General features: G+C 32.0%; 1 protein-coding gene across 2 annotated transcripts in view; it reads left to right on the top strand.

Annotated features, from left to right (window-relative positions):
* Positions 1–19,723, top strand: part of Gas2 (growth arrest specific 2) — a 116,036-nt gene that overhangs the window by 36,971 nt on the left and 59,342 nt on the right. For both annotated transcript variants that reach the window (XM_027936642.2, XM_071616330.1), the window contains exons 3-4: positions 2,503–2,644; positions 14,301–14,364. In XM_027936642.2, coding sequence (XP_027792443.1) covers positions 2,503–2,644; positions 14,301–14,364 — 206 coding nt within the window. The remainder of the gene's footprint in view (positions 1–2,502; positions 2,645–14,300; positions 14,365–19,723) is intronic.

Below are 19,723 nucleotides of genomic sequence, written 5' to 3'. Positions count from 1 at the left end.
TATTAATTCTTAGAACGTAGCTCTTGTATGTAAACACATTCATTGATTTGAAATGGTTTCAAAATCTTGCCCCCCACCCCCATGCCAGGGATATAGGAAGTTGATGTTAAAATAGCTCAGTGTTTGGATTTATTTATGTTATTTTAAAATTAATCTTTATTGCTTTATTCACATTATGAGACAGCTTTACAGGCAATTCTTGGACATATTTTGGGGAAAATCCTTTTATTGAAATAATGTTTTGGCTGACATAATTCATCCATCTTGGTTTTATTGTTTGAAAATATTGATAAAATATAAGACAATCAAAATCCTACTACTTTTTTTAGGATTATATAAAATAAGAAGTGATTCTCAATGTATCAATCAATCCCTTCCTCAAAGGTAATTAACATCAATTTGACTCCTATTTGGTTTGATAGTAATGTTTATAGTCTATAATAACTATATATATGCATATATATGTATATCTCTGTGTGTTTATAAGTATAAAGTACAACATATTTATAAGGATTTGGACATTGTACATGGTCATTTATTTGTGTATACATGTACACATATCTGTTTGCAAATTTGATACTGCTTTAAGAGTATACTTGAATATGTTTGTGGTTCAGTACAGGTACAGTTATTTGTCTTTTCCTTTTAAATGATTACATAGAGTTCCATTGTACTTGTATATATTATCTACCATCCCTCTCTTGACATATTCTATTTTTTTCTAGTCAATCAGTATTGTAAGAACTATACTTGTACATGTGTTTTAAGAACTAATGCCATTATGTCTGTATAACATATTAGAAGTAAATTGCTAGATTTAAAGAGATGTATTTCACTTTCAAATTAAAATACTAATTGATTTTCAAAATACTTTGTAAGAGACATGATGTGTTCATTATGGTTAGTTTTGCAACTTGTATAACAAGCATTTCTTTGAAAACCTGGACCAAATCTGTTAAGGAGATTATTCTATAGGCAACACCATCTATAGTTTGTATAACTATTGTGCTTAAAGTGTGTATCTGTATAAATGTTTGCATATCCCTGTCAAAACTTTGATTTTATCTAACAAAATCAAATTTATTCTGCAAAAAAGGAGATCGATCTTTGAGGTTAAACAGCTACAGCCTTTGAGAAATATGGTAATGGAATATTTTTGTTCTGTTGTCTCAAAATTGTTGAGCATGAAGAACTCTGGTAACAATTTGATGTAAAGAGGATTTCACCAATCTACTTAGGCCACTATTAAAATTTTTATAGCCATTCTTGTTTATGAATTTAATAATCTTGAGTTGTTTATTACATTTACATGTTCCCAGTAAATAAGGGACACAATAAGTATGAATTATTTAAGGTATGAATTATTCCTTCACCCTTTATCATTTTGCTCTTTGAGGTAAGGCTCTGTAGCTCAGTTTATCCAAACACTTGACTCAATCTTATGCATCACATAGAATCACTTTTTATGGCTTCATGCAGTGCCCTGGAAACTGGTTGTATCCTGTTAAAGAAAACATAACTATGACTCTTAGCACAGTGCCAAGGGTGATTGCCTGGTGCAAATCTTATAAGTGACTGTTAATAAGAATATTCGTCCAGGATCACATCCATGATTAAGAGTGTTCTTATCTCAAGAATGAAACAATGCGAAATATAAATTGTATTCTTCAATGTCAAAAAGCATAGTTCAAATGAGAATTATCTTTATTTTATAGAGTGAAGCTGTATTCTATGGATTAAAAGTCAATAATTTGGAAGAAATACTGTATGATGTTATTTTTTTAAAAATTTTAATATATGCCTCTCTTAGTACCAGTATGAACACTTCTGGATAAGTTTTATTTTAATATTTTTAGTTGTAGATGGACATAATACCTTTATTTTGTTTATTTAGTCTTTTCATGTGGTCCTGGGGATCGAATTCAGGACTTCACTCATGCTAGGCAAGCACTTGACCAGTGAGCCACAACTCCAGCCCCTCTATATAAGTTTTGATACTGTCTTATGACTTTATAATTCGTGAGAAATTTTTATGATAAATTTGTATGTATACACATAAGAATACATACAGGTGTATATATAAATTTACATGCATACGTAATTTTCATTACAACCTTTGTATTGTTTCACAAGTGATGAAAACATTTATAAATACTTTTTGAAAAATATTGACAGAATACTTTTATGAAAAAGAAAGCAAAACAAACAAAGAAAAAGAAGAAATAGGGAAGCAATCTGAGCCAAGAAATAGACTTACACATATTTCCTACAAAGTACTAAAAAGGCAAGGGTGTGTGCTTGCAGGCGTAGACTTTTCATGTGTCTTAAGGCCAGGTAAGTGTCATGAGCATTACATTTTCTTTTCTGTAATTCTTCATAAACTCATTTTTGATGTGATGTCATGCCAAAGCATTTTCTTGAAAATGTAAACATGTTTTTAATTTGTTATAGTGATGACTTTGCCAGATATTCCACCAGAGTGAAATTTCTTTATTTTTTCAGAGTCTTCCATTGAAGAAGATTCCATGCAAAGCCAGTGCACCCTCAGGCTCCTTTTTTGCCCGAGATAATACAGCAAATTTCTTATCCTGGTGCCGAGATTTAGGTGTGGATGAAACATGTCTATTTGAATCTGAAGGTCTGGGTATGTATTTCCTTCAGAAATTTAGTTGATACAATATTTAAATTGTTGTTGTCTTAGTAGATATTAATCCTTTTTTGCTGTATTATGGAATTACACATATTTTTATCTTTAAAAATATGAGTTTGCTGTAAACTTGTAGATCTCTTGTGAACTTGTCCCACTATATTTGTGGAAAAATATATATGTCTTCTTACTATTGCTTACCTTATGGATAAAAGAATAGAAACAGAGGTGGCATAATCCTTTCCAAGCTAAAAATGTGAGCAAGTAATGCAAACTTGGTCATTGTTTGAAAGCACAGGACTACATTTTACTATGAAGCTCTAGTTGGGTCAGAAGGGTAGGTATGTATTATCCAGCCATGAAAACGTTTTCCTTTCTCCTTGATGAAATATGAAAACTTTGTGTCTGCCATCAGCTCCATTTTTGTGGGAATTGAAGTTTGTTAGTTTATATATTTGTCTGTTTATTTTTCTAGAGAGATAGAAATCAAGTATGAAAGGAGGATATTAAAATAATAAAAATAATGAAAGGAGGATATGGAGATAATCAAACATAATGAAATAAAAGGCACTTACTAGATTGTTAACACTTGCTAGATTGCTGGTTTTTTTCTTAATGAATTTTGGCAAGTCTATTTCCAGATCAAAGAGTGAGCTTTTGCATTTTCATTGAAGAAAGCCCATGATTGGACTATTTAGTGTTTCAACAGTACCCAATACCCTGGAATTGAATATTCCAACCTCCTGTGTGGGTTCTACTGCATGATAACTCTAATATGGAGAATATCAGAATTAAAATACCTCTCTAGTGAAGTGGAACTAAGTAAAGAAAGACAACATTTGGTGAAAGGAAAAAGAAAACTCTGTTTTTTTTGCCTGAAGTTTTACAAATATATAATTTACAAAATCTCATAACACCAAATATTAACATTGAATTAATCTGAGATTGGGAGACATTTTAGACCGGAAAGAAATATGAACCAAAATAATTGCACAGTAGTGTGCCATTCACAATAGTGTGCAGCTTGAATGCTTATAATTGGACTTTGAGTGTTACCATTTCAACATATAAAATAAAAGAAATTGAAATATATGACACATATTTGTATATCACGTATCTATGTATATACGTATATCACATACGTGATATACATGTATGTGATATACATATACATGTATACACACACTCACACACATATGAACACACGCATATACATATGCATCTCCAAGTCTCAGTCACAAAGAATGTACTCAATATGTTCTGCACTGAGTGTGTGGACAATTAATGTCATGGTATGAAATTCTGGAGTGCTCCTACATTGACAAAGAATTGCCACACAGGGGAAAAATCCTTTATTTTAATATTAATTAGTTTGTTCATTTTAAAAGGTTTTTATTAAAGAAACATTTTTCCATTTATTACTATAAATCAAGTGAGTTACAGAGAGCTATAAATGTAAACATGACCTTGTCTCATAATCCATGAGTTATGATGTTACTTGAATTAATATAAATTTTCAGACAGAACAATCAGTCTAATCCTAAATTTTCTCTTTTGGAAATATTTCTATAGTCCAAGGTTCTAGTGTTTATTTATTTGCATTTTTAAATTTGATGATCCTTTTTTTTTTTTGGAACTGGCTTTGAACTCAGGGACTCTCAACCATTGAGCCACTATAAAATACAAAGTAGAGCCACCTAGCTAGGTGGCTCTATTTGTATTTTATTTAGAGACATGGTCTCACTGAGTTGCTTAGTGCCTTGCCATTACTGAGGCTGGCTTTGAAGTTGTGATCCTCCTGTCCCAGCCTCCTGCACCGCTGGTGACTTTTTAAAGTCCAATTTAATACTCTATTCTGTTGCTACAAAGCCTAAAGCAAATTCTAGGATCACCTTGGTAGGTAAATTTATACTTTGTAGCATGTATAGTTATGTCAAGAGGAATTTTGTCACTTCTTTACTTATTTACCATGTTTGACAAACAAACTAATATTATATAAAGAAATATATATATATATATATATATATATATATATATGTAATCTATATAAACTTTTGAGTATTTTGTCCATTAAAGTACTCAGTTTTGATTCTCTTCTATAACTTAGCTTGTAACTTACAGTTAAAATGTATTTAAATATCCCAGAAAGCTATTAAAACCAAAATTTCAATGCTTTTAAAATTGAAAAATCATTTTTAATCTTTTCAGTTCCAAACTAAATCAAGAAATGAGGCTGCAGTTTGCTACTAAATTAAAAGATAAATTCGAAATTTTTCCTTCTCAGATAAGGACATGAGGTGATGTATAATAGGCCCTGGGATACAGAAGGAGGGGGCTGATATTATAGCATTGACTTTAGGATTAGTCAGAGAAAGGAAACAGCTGTGCCCATAGATGTTAATGATAATCAAGAGGAAGGACAATGACAAATTCCATTTTCCCAAGTGGAATCCTTTCTCCTTGGATTTTTCTTATTATTCACCTTGGGTGAGGAAGTGATTGAGCTGTGGCTGCTAGCCTTGAACTCTGTAGTTGCAGAATTGACTTTCCTACACAATAACACTGTGTACTCTGCTTGATGTCTTTTCACACTTCACTTTTGAAAGGGAATTTAGGGCAAGTTTTTTTTTTTTTTTTTCTTACCTTAAGATTTCATTTCAATGACTCACCAGATGAAGAACATTCTTTGTGTCCTAATGTTTAAAACCACAAATCAAATGAAAAGATGCCCCTGATGAAGGGGGTAAAAGTGTTTGAATGAATGATAAAGTAGATCTCTGTACTAAGTGTGTGTGAAAAGGCTTCTGTTTTTCTGCTGTTCAAAGTCTTTGCCTGCATAAAGCATCCTTATCGTGGTGGCAACTGATATGCTACCCTTTGCAGCAGTGCTTTTCTGTACAATTATTTGGGAGAAGATTGTAATTCACATCTCAACCTTTTCTCTTCCCACACAGCTAATAACATGAAGCCTCCGTGGGTGGGGGAAGTGGTGTTAGGGATGTCTGGTGCAGGGGTGTCTGCAGCTACTGATGGCACATGCGTCTCTTGCTTCTTGTAGATATGATTGTTGGCAGATGTCTTCCTGTGCCACATACAATCACGTACAGTATATACACTGCAATTTATCATCTATAACTCTTTTCCATGACAGTTTTGAACGATAATTTTTCCTCTGAAATGTCCATTCTTAGGTTGTAAGTTAACTATACCCTGAATAGTGTTTTAGAAATGAGCCAATAAGAACATGGACAGAGGTCAGGCTTGCAGAAATCCACCTAAGATGTCAAAATGTTGGACATCTTAGTGATAAGGTAAATGGAATTATAAACTGTGAAAAATTCGCAAAATTAAGAAAATTAGGTATTTGGTGTTGGTGAGTGTACTGGAAAATAGGATCTTCTATGAATTGATGAAAAAATTGGGAATCAGTAGTCCTTCTCTTAGGGAAGTTTAATGTTACACATCAAAGACCTCAGAAATGTTTATAAACTTTTAAAGTGTTCTATTTCTAAAACCTTATCTGAAGAAAAGAAGAGATAGGCACCAAAATGTCCACTGAAACAACTTAAAAATAAACAGTTCTGATAGTTGACATTAGTTTAAACAAATTATAGTCATCAATAGATGCTAATAAAAAATAATATTCATGAAACCACTTAAGAATATGAGAAAAATACATACTAAGAACATGATAGTATATATTTATATATAGTATATATAAAATTCATATTCATAATTCAAAAGAGAAAAAATAATAGAGTTAGAAATTATATTTTCTTCACTTTTCTATTAACAAACTTCAGATAGTAAAGAGTTATGGCATGTAACAAAATATGAATGATTAATTTTATTTATGCTAAGTATAATTGGACCAACCTGCATAGGGAATTGTTTATTGACACATAATTTTATACATCAGCATATTATAAAGGCTTTTTCATATTGTTGAGGTTAAACTGCGTTTCCTGTGATTATGAAATTGTTTCATAATCAGCAATTCTAAGAGAGAATATAGATTTCTGTACACACTGTGGAGCATATTCTAACCTATGATCCACAAGTAATGCTCACCCTGACCCCTACTGTTCAAACATTGTTGACATACAAATTAATGCCTGGAAATTTTGTTTTCATGTATCTGATATATTAAGATTGATAATTAACCTTATTAAAGACTTTAAGGTGTTTAGGATTTTGTGCTTTAAGTTAAAATGATGACCATGCATATTTTCTTGAATTTTAAAAGTTTATAGTTTCTTAAATACAAAATAGACTCTCAATAATTACTTTAAAAGAAAAGAATTTTTAATTGTGGAGTAAAACCAAAGGTGTTTAGATGTATAAGCATTTCTGTTCTTAGTTTCAAAGAGATGTGGAAGTTATGCGACTCTATTGATCAATAATCTTCCTGACACTATATAATAATTTTTAAAATATTAATTTAAATATTATACTGCCTTTCCAGAATTATGCTGAATGTTTTTATGTGGCTCATTTTTACATCTTAAGATAAAAAATCGATGACTTATTTTCAGCTTAAAAACAGTATATGTCATGACACTGATGCTTTTATGAGACTTGTTTCTAAGATTCTTAAAGATATAAACCAGTTTTCAGTTAGTAATGCTTTTATTTATGAGATTTATATCTAATACATTGGCATACCAGTTTAGAAATTATCAATTTAACCTTTTTTCCACAGATTTGTTTATTTTTCTTTATTTTGGTGATTGGGGAGATGGAAAGAAGGGGGATGGGCAATACTTTAAGTTTCACACTGTTTTGCTTGCCATAATTGTGTCAATATCATTGTGTTATTGGATAATTATAGGATTTGGAGGCCTGTGACTATTCTGCATCTATTTCTCTGAGAAAGAATCTACTCAGCAAGAAAAGGGTTTGCTATGTGCTGTGTAGCATGTGAATGTGTGTGATTTGTTTTGACTATGACTTTTAAGTTTTGTTTCCTGTGTTTGTGTTTGTTATAAATATTGTCTTCTTTTGATGCATCACTCTGATAACACAGTTTTACAAAATCGTTTGTTCTACCAAACATCATCAGTATTTTACTACTTGCAGTATTGCTTTGATGATTCTGCGCAAAAGTGAAATGGCTTGCGTGTGAATTTTTGAACATTAACCTTTTCCATTTTGTACTCTAAAGTCACTGGTTGCATCAGAAAAAGAATCCTTGCCTGCTTTCTGGTGTGTGATAAGTCACCCCTTATTCTTGTTGTCTATATTGAGGACTGTAACAGTATTTATGTGAAGGATAACAAGTTTATTAGTAAACATAGGATAACAATTTGTGCCACCATTCAGCTCTAGGTTAACTCAATATTTTCCCCAGGCTCATTTTCCTTTAGAACTCCCCTTTTTTAAAAAATATATTTTTGTTTCAAAAAGTATTTATTTTATTAGCATTAATTCACTTTTTACTTTTGAACTCAGAGAATTCCTTTCAAATCTAGTCATTCCCCTATTCTAGAAAAAATGTAAGAGAGAACAATATTGAGTCTGGTTGAGAGAAAGCTGAATGTCTCCCTAGAATAATGGTTTCATCAAGGACTTGACAAGTTCAGGTTGAATTAGGGAAGTGGGCATCTTTCTCTCTTTTCCAGGATTGAATTTTCTCTGCCATAATGTATGATGGATATAGCTCTATTCTCAGTAAAGGGCAGCTAAGCAATGCCAATAGGTTACCATATGCACTCTCCCCCAAATCTTCATTTTACAAATAAGAAACTGAGTCTTTAAGAATTAAATCACTTGCCCAATATATCAAGATCTTAAGTGGTTCAGGTAATATTAAAATTGAACTCCATAGCTAGGAATGGTGTTGCACATCTAAAATCCTAGTGGTTTGGGAGGCTGAAGAAGAAGGATCGTGAGTCCAAAGCCAGCCTCAGCAAAAGTAAGGTGCTAAGAACTCAGTGAGACCCTGTCTCTAAATAATATACAAAATAGGGCTGGGAATGTGAACCAGTAGTTGAGTGTCCCTGAGTTCAATCCTTGATACAAAAACAAAACAAAACAAAAATTGAGCTCCATCAACTCAAAAGATCATGTCCTTATGTTAGAGAAATTTATATTTTGGGCTAATTTTAAATGTTTGTAGGATTAAGTTAAAGGCAAAAATGAAACATAAATAATAAATCAACTTAGGAAAGACTCTTGCCTCACATTGCTGTTCTGAGTGATAGTGACGTAGTCTATGAATTGAACAGGAATGCTGAGTGCTGGAGAAGAACAGGGCACCCCCATTTCAGGTCATTTCTCAATGTAGAGGCAAAAGCACTTAAATGCATACACTCTATTCTAGAGTTTCCTTCACTGATGTGATTATGAGTGGATACTCTTTATGTGACTTCTATTTTGGATGCCATATTATATTTTAAATCATTCTACTATTAATTTTGAAAAATTTTACTCATTCAGTATTAATGAGATTTCGAATTTTTTCCTTGTTTGCTTTTTCCTTCTTAGCTTCAGATCAGGTTTTTTTGTTGGCTTGCTTTTTGTTTTTCTATTTTCTTATTATTCTGGAAATCAAACACTTTCAGGTGAGTGTTACAGACTGTTAATTTCTATCCGTAATTGCTTCCTACATTGAAACTCATAGTTTTCTGTGTAGATCTTCCTCAGAATGATGAGACTTAGGGAGCAGTTGTTTTTTTCTTGTAGATCCTGGCAGGAGAGAAATGCCCATAATATCCACTAAAGGCTAATCTAGTTTATGAATTTGATTTCCCTCCATTCATCTTCATCATCATAGTCATAAGTGTTAGCCTTCACATTTATAGAACATTTTTCATGTATTACAGAACATATTTTTAAGCAAAATACATATAAGAATTATGTTATGCTTATTGTTATCATATCGATTCACACAGTGCCTATCAAACTTTAATGTATGTACTCATCACTTGGAAAACTTTTAAGAGTGCAGACCCCGACAAGGGCTGAAATTGGACCTGGTAATTGTATTTCTGTGAAATTCCCATGTGAAGCTAATTTTGCTTATCTGTAGACCCCCTCTTCTCTACTAGGGATGTAATGCTTACTAAGTGTTTATCATGCTCCAAGTGCTCTCAACACATAATTAATTTGGAAGGAAAGCAGGTAAAAGGTGTGACACCTGTTTGGGATATGAGAAAATTAGGAGCACTGAATATAAACTGATTCCTCTGACTTATAGACTCCTATATTGTCTATTCTACCACTTTGAATTTTTAAAAACCTCTGCTCTACAAAGGCAGAAAGCCATTAGTTTATGATATTCTTCATAATTCAACTCCATCAAGGTGAAATATATATATAGTTTTCTTCCTAAATAAAAAGCCAGAAAACAGTTCTTTTCAATATTACCATAAATATTGCAGCCTCTACTTATATAGAAACCAAATGGACAACAGATTTTTCATGCTTCCATTTCTTTGCCCATCTGTTAAAACTTAATATATTTAGCTACACTATACATTCATGGTCTAATGCATTTTATCCTTGCAGATTCTGTGACATTGAAACTCTACCCCTTGCTTTAGTGGAAAGCCTCATTTTCTATTCCTGGAGCAAGCAGCATTCCATCTGACATTTGATGCCCATGAGATTTTTATAGAATCTAGGTTATAAGATTGAGTCTCTGGACACATATTTTTGAATGGGGATCTGTATTACTTTTCTCAGAGGTGTTCTACCTTATAATTTGCTTTGATTTTGGTTTTGATTATTTCTTAAAAGCATCTAGTGAATAAAACCTTTTGCATAATAATCACTGTTGACTACAGAGATTTTTATTTGTTAAAAATAATTTACTCAGAGGAACAGACAAGAATATGAAGGTTCTCTCCCACCCTTAATACACAGCAGTATTGTAATGATGTAGTGGGAAAAAATTGTTCCTACCATAAATTTCATGAGAAGTGAAAATTTTTGCTTAAAAACAAAATGAATAAATATGTATAAATTAATGGTACAGATGACTTAATGCAAGGGTTTTAGCTCAAATTCAACTCACCAAGAGTTGCTTTTCTAATCATCCTATCACAAAGATATGCATTCAATTACTTGTTTTTACAAATTATACAATAGTCAGTTTGATTAATTTATTGATTGTAGACTCAACTGAATTATTCTCAAAGAAAAATTAATGGTAGGATGTTTGGTGTCTTGAAAATAAAATGTGTCCAACTGTAATTGTTACTTAAACTTTTTATTTAACATATACTTATAATAACTAAAGAATATTTACTTTGTTTCTGTCTATACATACTGGCCAAAATTATGTGTTTAACATAAAACTTGATTGAAATTAGTGCTATCTCTGATATAGTATAAAATATTTAAAAATACACATTATCATAGAGTGATCCTACTCTAAATTACTGTATCCCCATAGTAATTGTTTCTTTCATTTCAGAATTTATTCTTCTACCATGTAGGGTCTGACACTTTATATGTGCACAAATAAAACATACATAGGAAAAAACAGTAATGTTCAGTGGCTGAAGCAAATGAGAATGATCTTTAAGCAAATCATAAAAAACAATAAAATAAAAAAGAATAATGAAGGGAGCTAATATTGGGCAAGCATTTCCTAACAAGTACTGTGCCAAGCATATATTAATATTGTTTTGTTTAATCATCACAAAAAATATTGTGAGGTAGGCTGTATCTTATTTCCTTAGAAAAGTGAGATTTTATGGAATGACTTCCCAAAATAAAACAAGTAGTAAATATTAGAGCTCACACTTTGATATTTGTGGCTTGAATCCACAAATACTATATTATTTTTATAAGTATATTATACATATACAAAATAGTAAGATTAGGTGTAATATAGTTGTAGATACACATAATATAATTTTGTCAATTTCATTGCCCCTTACTTCCTCATTACATTCTTTCCATCTATTAAATTCAGTTTAGAACTTGCTTTTGTACAAAAATAAGAGTCAACTCTTAAGCACACTATACATACCCATACTACTTAAAAATTTTTGAATTTTAATTTCACAACAATGTTATATGAGTGCTTATTTCTATTATTCAATACTTATTTTTATAAATTCTTGCCATTTCTAGGTAAAATTAATCTTATTTCAGTTTGTGCATTGTCTCAACCACTATCACTACCATGTAATTATCGTCGTCCTTGATATTATGAGATATAATAGTAACTAAGGAATTACTGAGATCTGGTCATTGTGCCAAATCATGCACCTCTAGATTATCTCATTCATTCCTTACTAGTCATAAATCATTGATTTTTTTTTGGGGGGGGCACATTAAGCCAGGCATGGTATGTCCAATGTTTGAAAAGTCATTAACCTGTGAAACAATAATATAGGTATATTTTGAAGCAATTTTATTACTTTATTAAAGGCAGTATTTCTAAGAAAACTTGAAAGTGAAACAAGTTTTTGTCAGCATTTTCCTTAAATATTACACTGGGAGAGATGTTCATGTCAAATTTTATAGGTTGGTTCTGTTAAAATGAAAAAAAATATTATTTTTTTTTATTTTGCCAAATGGATTTTCTTATAAGACCATGTAGAGTCAACATTTGGGTTTTAGAAGGCGAAATCTGTTTAATTTGACAAACAAGAAACAAAGAGATCCACAATAGTGATGCATCCTTCATGACAAATTTTCATTTTTATGTGGCCCTTGTTATTGTTTTTCTTCAGAATGAGTTTGAGTTTTCATAAAACACCTACTTACACACCAATACTTATATCATCCTCAGAATATGTGTAAGTTGGTTAAAGTATTTTTATATCTGTGTCAAATATTACTTCCTGTAGTTGGTTATTGATTGCACATTGACACCATTGAGTCAATTCACTAATAATGTTTATATTTTGACACTTTTTCTATCAAGAAATGCATGAAAGTGTACCTAAAGCTCCTGAGGCTTTAGTTACTAGCTTCACACTACTTTCACTTCAGATGAGGGTATCAGCAGGGTATTTCAAGGCTTCTTTCTGTTTCTTGGTTTTTATAGGGTTCTTCCTCCCTCTCAGAACTCTTTGTTATTTTATGTCGTGGACAAGGTTTTGTTTTGTTTACTTGTTTGTTTTAAACTACAAATCTAAATAAATTGATAATTAAGACAGGAATATCGATTTTCATTTGTTTAGTTTTTATGATATTTGTTATTGTTCTCTGCTTGGAACTGATGTTTATGTGATATTACAATCCTGATGTTACTTTGCTCTGAAGTTGATTTAATGTACAAAATCTTATAAAGTTGTTATTCTAGCCACAGTCATCTGGCTCATTTGAAATGAGAGAGGTAAATATTTTTTTATATGAAGGATCTTTAATTAGAAGTAACTCAAGACTTCCTTTAGTAGAATATTGTAATAACTCCCCAGTGACCAATTAAAACTAAAATTTGTATCATCAACAATAGAAATATTCTCTAATTCCTAGTTTCCATAATCAATTCTTTTAAAGTGACACTGCTGATGGAATTAGAATAATTCACATGTCTGTTTAAAACGAAATGGAATCACATACTTTTATTATTTAAGTAAAAGTATTATTTTCTACTTATATGCATTTCTAGCAAATTCTATCATGATATCAGAGAGCCATATACAGTTATTGCCATAATTTGTAAGGAGAAGTAATTATAATGTTTAAGTGAAGTAAAAATAATCCTGAAAAATTACAAAATTCTATGTTCAAGAATTTAAAAATATTGCTGTTTTTCTTAAAGTTTATTAATAAGCAAATATTTTATTAGAACACTAATTGTAAAACTTGGTAAAGAGTGTCCTCAGAGAAAAATTTTTTCAACATCTCTTTTCCTTTTCTTAAATGACAAATAACATTTTAAAAATATCTTGATCAAGCTTTTAAAAGTGGTTGCTTAAGCAGTACATGCTTTTATTAGGCTCAACAAATACAAGTATGATTTGTCAATATTATGAAATGTAGCCAAAGCTACATTTATATTAAATTTACAGTAAATCAGAATTATCAAGTTATTAGATAATATTAAAATAGAAATATCAGTTCAAAGAAATCTTCCAATTTGCTCATTTAATAAACACAGGTGGCTGGTACACATTTACAAAATTGATTTATATTTATAAAACACAGTTAAAAGTATCTCTTTAAAACATTATTTAATAATCATATTTGATTAGAAGAAGACACCAAATTTCAGAGTCTCACTTGACATTCTTCTTTGAAAGTTAATAAAGGAGAGTAATTTACAATTTGTATCCTTATTTGTTTGCATTCTTTTTTCTAGAATCACTGGGAAAGGGTGGATCCAAGATATTAAAAAGGATGGTCTTACATCTAGTCTGTGTGTGTTGTGTGTTTTTAAATATCAGAATGACAGCTATCCATGTATCTAACATTGACTTACTAATATTAACTCCTTTAAAAAATATGTTCAGGATGAGAATTACTTAGCGTGAGAGTTTCTGAGACTAACAGCTTTTGGGGGCAAGGGTTAGCAGTGTCTTGAAAACTAGTAAGATAGAGCTTGTGAGTGTCAAAATGAATACTGGCTCACTTTCTGGGATCAAGAGAAACTGGGGAGGGGCAGCAGTCATCAGCAAGTCTGTTCCTTGTAGAGCTGCTTTACAGTCCCTTCTATTGTAAATGTATCTATTTCTGTCTTGTCTTCTAGTCCTCCACAAGCAACCCCGAGAAGTTTGTCTCTGTTTGCTAGAGCTTGGCCGGATTGCAGCCAGGTAAGTCAAACAACTGCTACTGTGTTGAGACCTAGCCTGCCTCCTCTATGGATAGAGGTTGCTATGGACATCTTGAGAGCAGTTGTTCAAACTACAAGCATGCCACCAAGGTTCTTTACATCAAAATCTTGTTGTCAAAGTTGCTGTGTGTAAGCATTTGCAAATATACTTGAATCAAATACGTTTTCCATTTAAAGCTTACTTAAGGGGATTGTGGAGGAGGATCTAGTACAGTGAAGTTCCATATGGCATGTGTCTGTTCTTAGAAGAAAGTCTATTCCTGCCTTCTCTTATTTTCTACTCCTTTCTACCATTGCTGGTTGTTTACTCCTTAATAATTGCAGCTTCTGTTTTTTGTTCATTTTCCTCTATTCCCCCATTCTACACCACCTCCCTCAGCTCTTTTAGTTTCCACATTTGAGTGGATGAAATAGCTTTTTAAATTATTCTCTATGACTTTTTTCTTTAGGGGGTGGTGAGAACTGTGTGGAAATTGAACCCTAGGGCACTCCACCACAGAATTACATCCTCAGTCTTTAAACAAAATAATAATAATAATAATAATAATAATAATAATAATAATGATAATTATTATTATTATTTTTTTATTTTGAGACAGGGTCTTACTAGTTTACTGAGGCTGGCCTTCAAATTGAAATCCTCTTGCCTTAGCCTCCCAAGTTTCTGGTATCATAGATGTGTACAATGATACCCATCTTTATGTTTTTACTAAAGAAAAGCTTGTAGGATACCATTCATATTTAGATATAGATATTTTCTTCTCCTAGAAGAAAAAAAATTTTAACTATAGCCACCATATCAAATAAGCAGAGGTAGGGACCTAAGCTGAGTTGTTTTGGTTTCATGTTTTTCCATTGATTATCTTGCCAACCACACAGGGCTTTTGAGAGTCCTATGAAACTCAAAGAATGAGAAATGAAGATTTAAATATTCAAAGAGGTCTTGATGAAAAATAAAAGCCAGAATTAATTAGAAGATGTTTTCTGGTCTAAATATGGATATACTGTTGGGGCTAGGATTTGGTGAACCGTTAAAATACAGTGAGAGATAGCTCTGAATGTACATTTTCACTTGAGGAATTTATGTAAAAAATCAAGGAAAAGAAAATATAGCATGTGCAAATCAGTTAATTATAGCATGGATAGAAAACTTACTGCTAACAAATAGATAATTTTTTTGATTATCTGCTTGTTATCCAATAATAAATTAACCTGTAATCAGAAGTAATTCTAAGTTCTTTAAATCATCATAGTCAATATTATTTTAAAGAAGTGTGCAACAGTTGTGAAGTTTATTTCACAGCAATAGTTTACTAAAGATTTAATAATTGGTTAAGCGTTGTTTTAATGCTTTTAAATTCAATCTACATATTACTGAGTCTCACCCAGTATGGAGTTAAAAAGTCCATTTGAGTCGAGGTTTTGCTAAGGGATTTCCCTACTCTCCATCACACCCTTCTCTGATAATTGGGCAATGACCTCCAGGGAGATGCCCTAGTCCATGGTCAACTGAAGTGTGTTCAAGCTTGGGTGCCTGGCTGTTTTTAAGACCTCTTCCCCTGAATGCTGCCACATCCTTGAATTCTGTGAAGAAGCAGGGTCAAGGCAGTGCTGTTCCTGCAACCCTGACAAATGCTCTCCACCAAAAGGCTGGGGACTCTCCTCTGCAGGAAAAACAGCCTTGAGTCTAAGGAGAACCCAGGACTCAGCAGCTATCCCCTCAGAAAGGGGAAGCTAAAAATACATGAGAACACTAGACATGAAATAAAATCACAATGAATCAGCATCTGCCACTGAAATGCTCTAGTAAAAGAAACTTTGATGGTCCAGATGTCCTATTTAATAGGACATTCTTAGCTTTAGTTATGCCATTAAAATAGTTTAAGATTCCAGATTCCATTTTTGTTCCTTTATTGCTTCTGAAAGGTAGAAGATAAATAAGGGGAATTACTCTCTCTAGTATCAGCTTGGGATTTGTCATTATTGTCCCATTTAATTTGTAGTTATTTGCCTGTTTTCAGGCAAATGTTTGTAATTATGTAATTGTTTGTTATTATGCTTTTTATTACATGGACACTCTAAGAGGAATAAACATTTTTAACTGTGGCCAAGACTTCACAGAAGATGGGCTATATCCTCTGAGGAAATGACACTGGAAATCATCTTTCCTCCTTCTGAGTCTTGTCCTTTACCACAGGATGTTAAACTCATTAGAATCTTGGTTAATGAAAGGGAGACATTGTCAGTTGTCAAATTCATGGTGAAGTACCATGTGAAAGGTTCCCTCTGACTAGAAATATATTAATATTATTGTCATTCAGGGTTATTCCATGTTTGACTGTACTTCATGACCATGTGAGGTGATAAAATCAGTCATAATTATAAAAGATACATCACAAACAATTTAGGAATATCACAATGGAGATAAGTAAAGGTTAAAATAACTCATACATTATGATATTTAACTAATAATTTTTGCTTTTTTTTCTTCTGTTTCTTCTTCACCTACTTGAGTGGTATGAAGGACTGCACATTTTTCAGTAAAGAAGAAAATAAGCTAAAATATCACTCGTGTTAATGCTTTTGTTATTATGTGCAGGATGATGTTGAATACTTGAACATTGGTTGGATAGATGAAACATTAAGTATAAATGTCTATTAATCTTTCTCTGTTATACATTTGAAGTTTTATTATGGAATTTCAATTGTGTTTACAAACAGCAACCCAATAAACCAACTCTCACTACCTTACCTTTATGTTGAAACACAGTAGTTGAAAGAACAAAAGGGAAAAACATTTTTACTCTTACATTTTATCCTAGATCTTTTCTTCTCTGTATCTGTTTGTTTGAATATTTGCTCCCTCCTCTCCTCACTAATGTACAGAGAAATACACTATTTTGAATGAAAATTCATTTATGAATTAAAACAGCTTTAGTAATCTGGAGAGAGTTCTCAAGAACTACAACATTAGCTTTCTCACCAAACAGATGAGTTTGGTCCTCAACAGAGTTTCCATGCATTCTTAGGAGTCATGATTTTCATCACTGAGAGATGATGCTTTCTTATCCTTGACTCCAAACACTTACTTCTCCAAATTTCAAAAGTACCATCTTAAAAGCATCAATGTCACTTAGAATTGATTCTCAGAATGTTTCTGAATCTCTGCCACTTTCTTCCTCCTGGGGACACTTACTGAGACTCCTTTGATGGCTTTGAACTTTTCTGAGTTCTGAGATGGGAGAATGAGACCACTTTTTGTTCCCATGGGTAAAACTTCCTTTTATTTTCAGCTAAATAGAGCTATCATTATTGGCGAGTGAAGTCTCTATGCTAGTATTTCAGACAGATGTCAATTTCTGAACGTAAAATATGTTTTGGTCTTATAAAAAAGTAAAAGATTCAGCAAAAGCAAGTCAATAAGACCTCAAAAATATTTTTAATGAAAGTGTTTTGACATTAATTGTTGGAAAAAAAAGAAAAAAGTTACTATGAATTCACATTTATCCAGACTGCACAATTAAGATTGTCTCTTTGGTTTGGTGCCATAATGAATAATCAAGATTATAACAGAACTTTTTATTTGATTTTTATTTTGATTTGGAACATAATTTATGATCATTCAAAAGAAAATCCTGTGTGAATTTTCTTTAATCTTCTATTTCAATTCCTAAACTAATGAAAAGAAATGTTACTTAAAAGAAAATATTCTTACATCAAGATTATTAAGTGACTCATTTAAAGCACTTGAACTGACTGCTAAGAATATCATGTACTTTCACATGATTTGAATTTTTTTCAAATCTAAATCTACCCTTAAGTTGCTTTAAAATATAAATTGAATGGAGCAAAATTGTCTTGCAAGAATCTATAAACTATCTGTTACATGCCTTAAAAGGAGGAAATTTCTTTCATTTGTCTATAACATTTGTCTCTCTAACCCTACTAAAATAGACTCCAGATGTCCTTTGTTTGAAAACTATAGTCTACTAAATAGTTTGAGTAAATTTCCTACTTCAGAGCTCAGTTTAGGGACTTAGTTATTTCAATCAGATCAATCTCAAAAGTTGTATCAAGTGCCAGAAAAATGAGAAATCCATCCATATATTCTCATCATACAATCATTAATTATAGACCCTTTCCCTAGCATCTTCTTGTATTTTTTCAAAATGAGGCAAAAATAAGTATTTGTCTTTTCAGAATTTACCCCGCTGTTTTATAACTGAGTTCTGCAGGTCTGAGGATTTGGTTTCAGAAGATTCACCTTCCTGCTGTCTTTAATTTGACCCTTATTCTGTTTGAGAACAACAGCTACCCCCTTCTAAAACTCTAAAATCTTATAGTTGGAAAAGAATGGAGAATTGTATAAATTTGTGAAAACGTTATAGACAAAATAAGGATGTGAAGTGGTATAAAGGTAATCATGGAAATAAAAATGAAGCAGCCTTTTGTAAAACATAAAAAAAAGACCTATTTGATGACTAAGTTGGCTTGCAGGTGCAAACCCCCAACCCCAGGGGACTTCCAAGATTTACAGCCTGTTGACATCTCCAGACAGACAGGAAGCCAATGAATTGCATTTAAGTGTGCATTTCAGGACTGGCTGACTATACCTTAGGCGGCCTGAAGTATTCAAAAGCCAATATAAGCAGAGATTTCGGGCTTAGTGTTGATTTTGTATGTTCAATGGCATAGCTAATTTTCAGCATTCCCAGATAAAGAAAAACCTCCAGGGTGAGATTTTTTCCATGTGTGACTTTGTTACCAATTTTATTCAAGTCTATTCTACTTTGTTTTTATTGGATATGGAGTTGAGCCTGTTGTTACTCTAATAGTACATTTATTACCATTTCACTTTGTAAAAAAAGGCAAAACTTATGCAACCTGTTCCTAAAAGGTGGCATGAGTCCACCTACAACTACAAATTAAATCATATTTTCCAGTTGACCTAATTTATACTTTCAAATAGAACATTTTCACTTATGATTGACTTTTAGTTGGCTGTGATTTCTAGTGTGTTAAGTTTGTCCAGACTCACTACCAAGTTCATGTTATTCTCTTAAGAACATTCAACATAGCCCAAATTTATACCTTGATGGAACTAAGAACCCACAGTAGTCTAGAGAGATTAAAAAGGGTTTGCCTGCCAAGGTTCATCTGACAGTGAGTAGTAAAGCTGAGTTGATAACTTGATCTGGCAAGCTCTGGTCCTGAGATATTTCTGATATTCCCACAATTTTAGAAAAATTCATTAAAGAAAGCCTATAGCAAATTTATATGTAAAGCCTATAATAATAGTAATATCACTTTCCATCTTAATAACCCCTTAATTTGAGTCC

Source organism: Marmota flaviventris, chromosome 9 (genome assembly GCF_047511675.1).
Source record: "Marmota flaviventris isolate mMarFla1 chromosome 9, mMarFla1.hap1, whole genome shotgun sequence".
Classification (NCBI taxonomy): domain Eukaryota; kingdom Metazoa; phylum Chordata; class Mammalia; order Rodentia; family Sciuridae; genus Marmota; species Marmota flaviventris.
The sequence above is the reverse complement of the archived record's forward strand: the minus strand, read 5'-3'. Positions and strand labels throughout refer to the sequence as shown.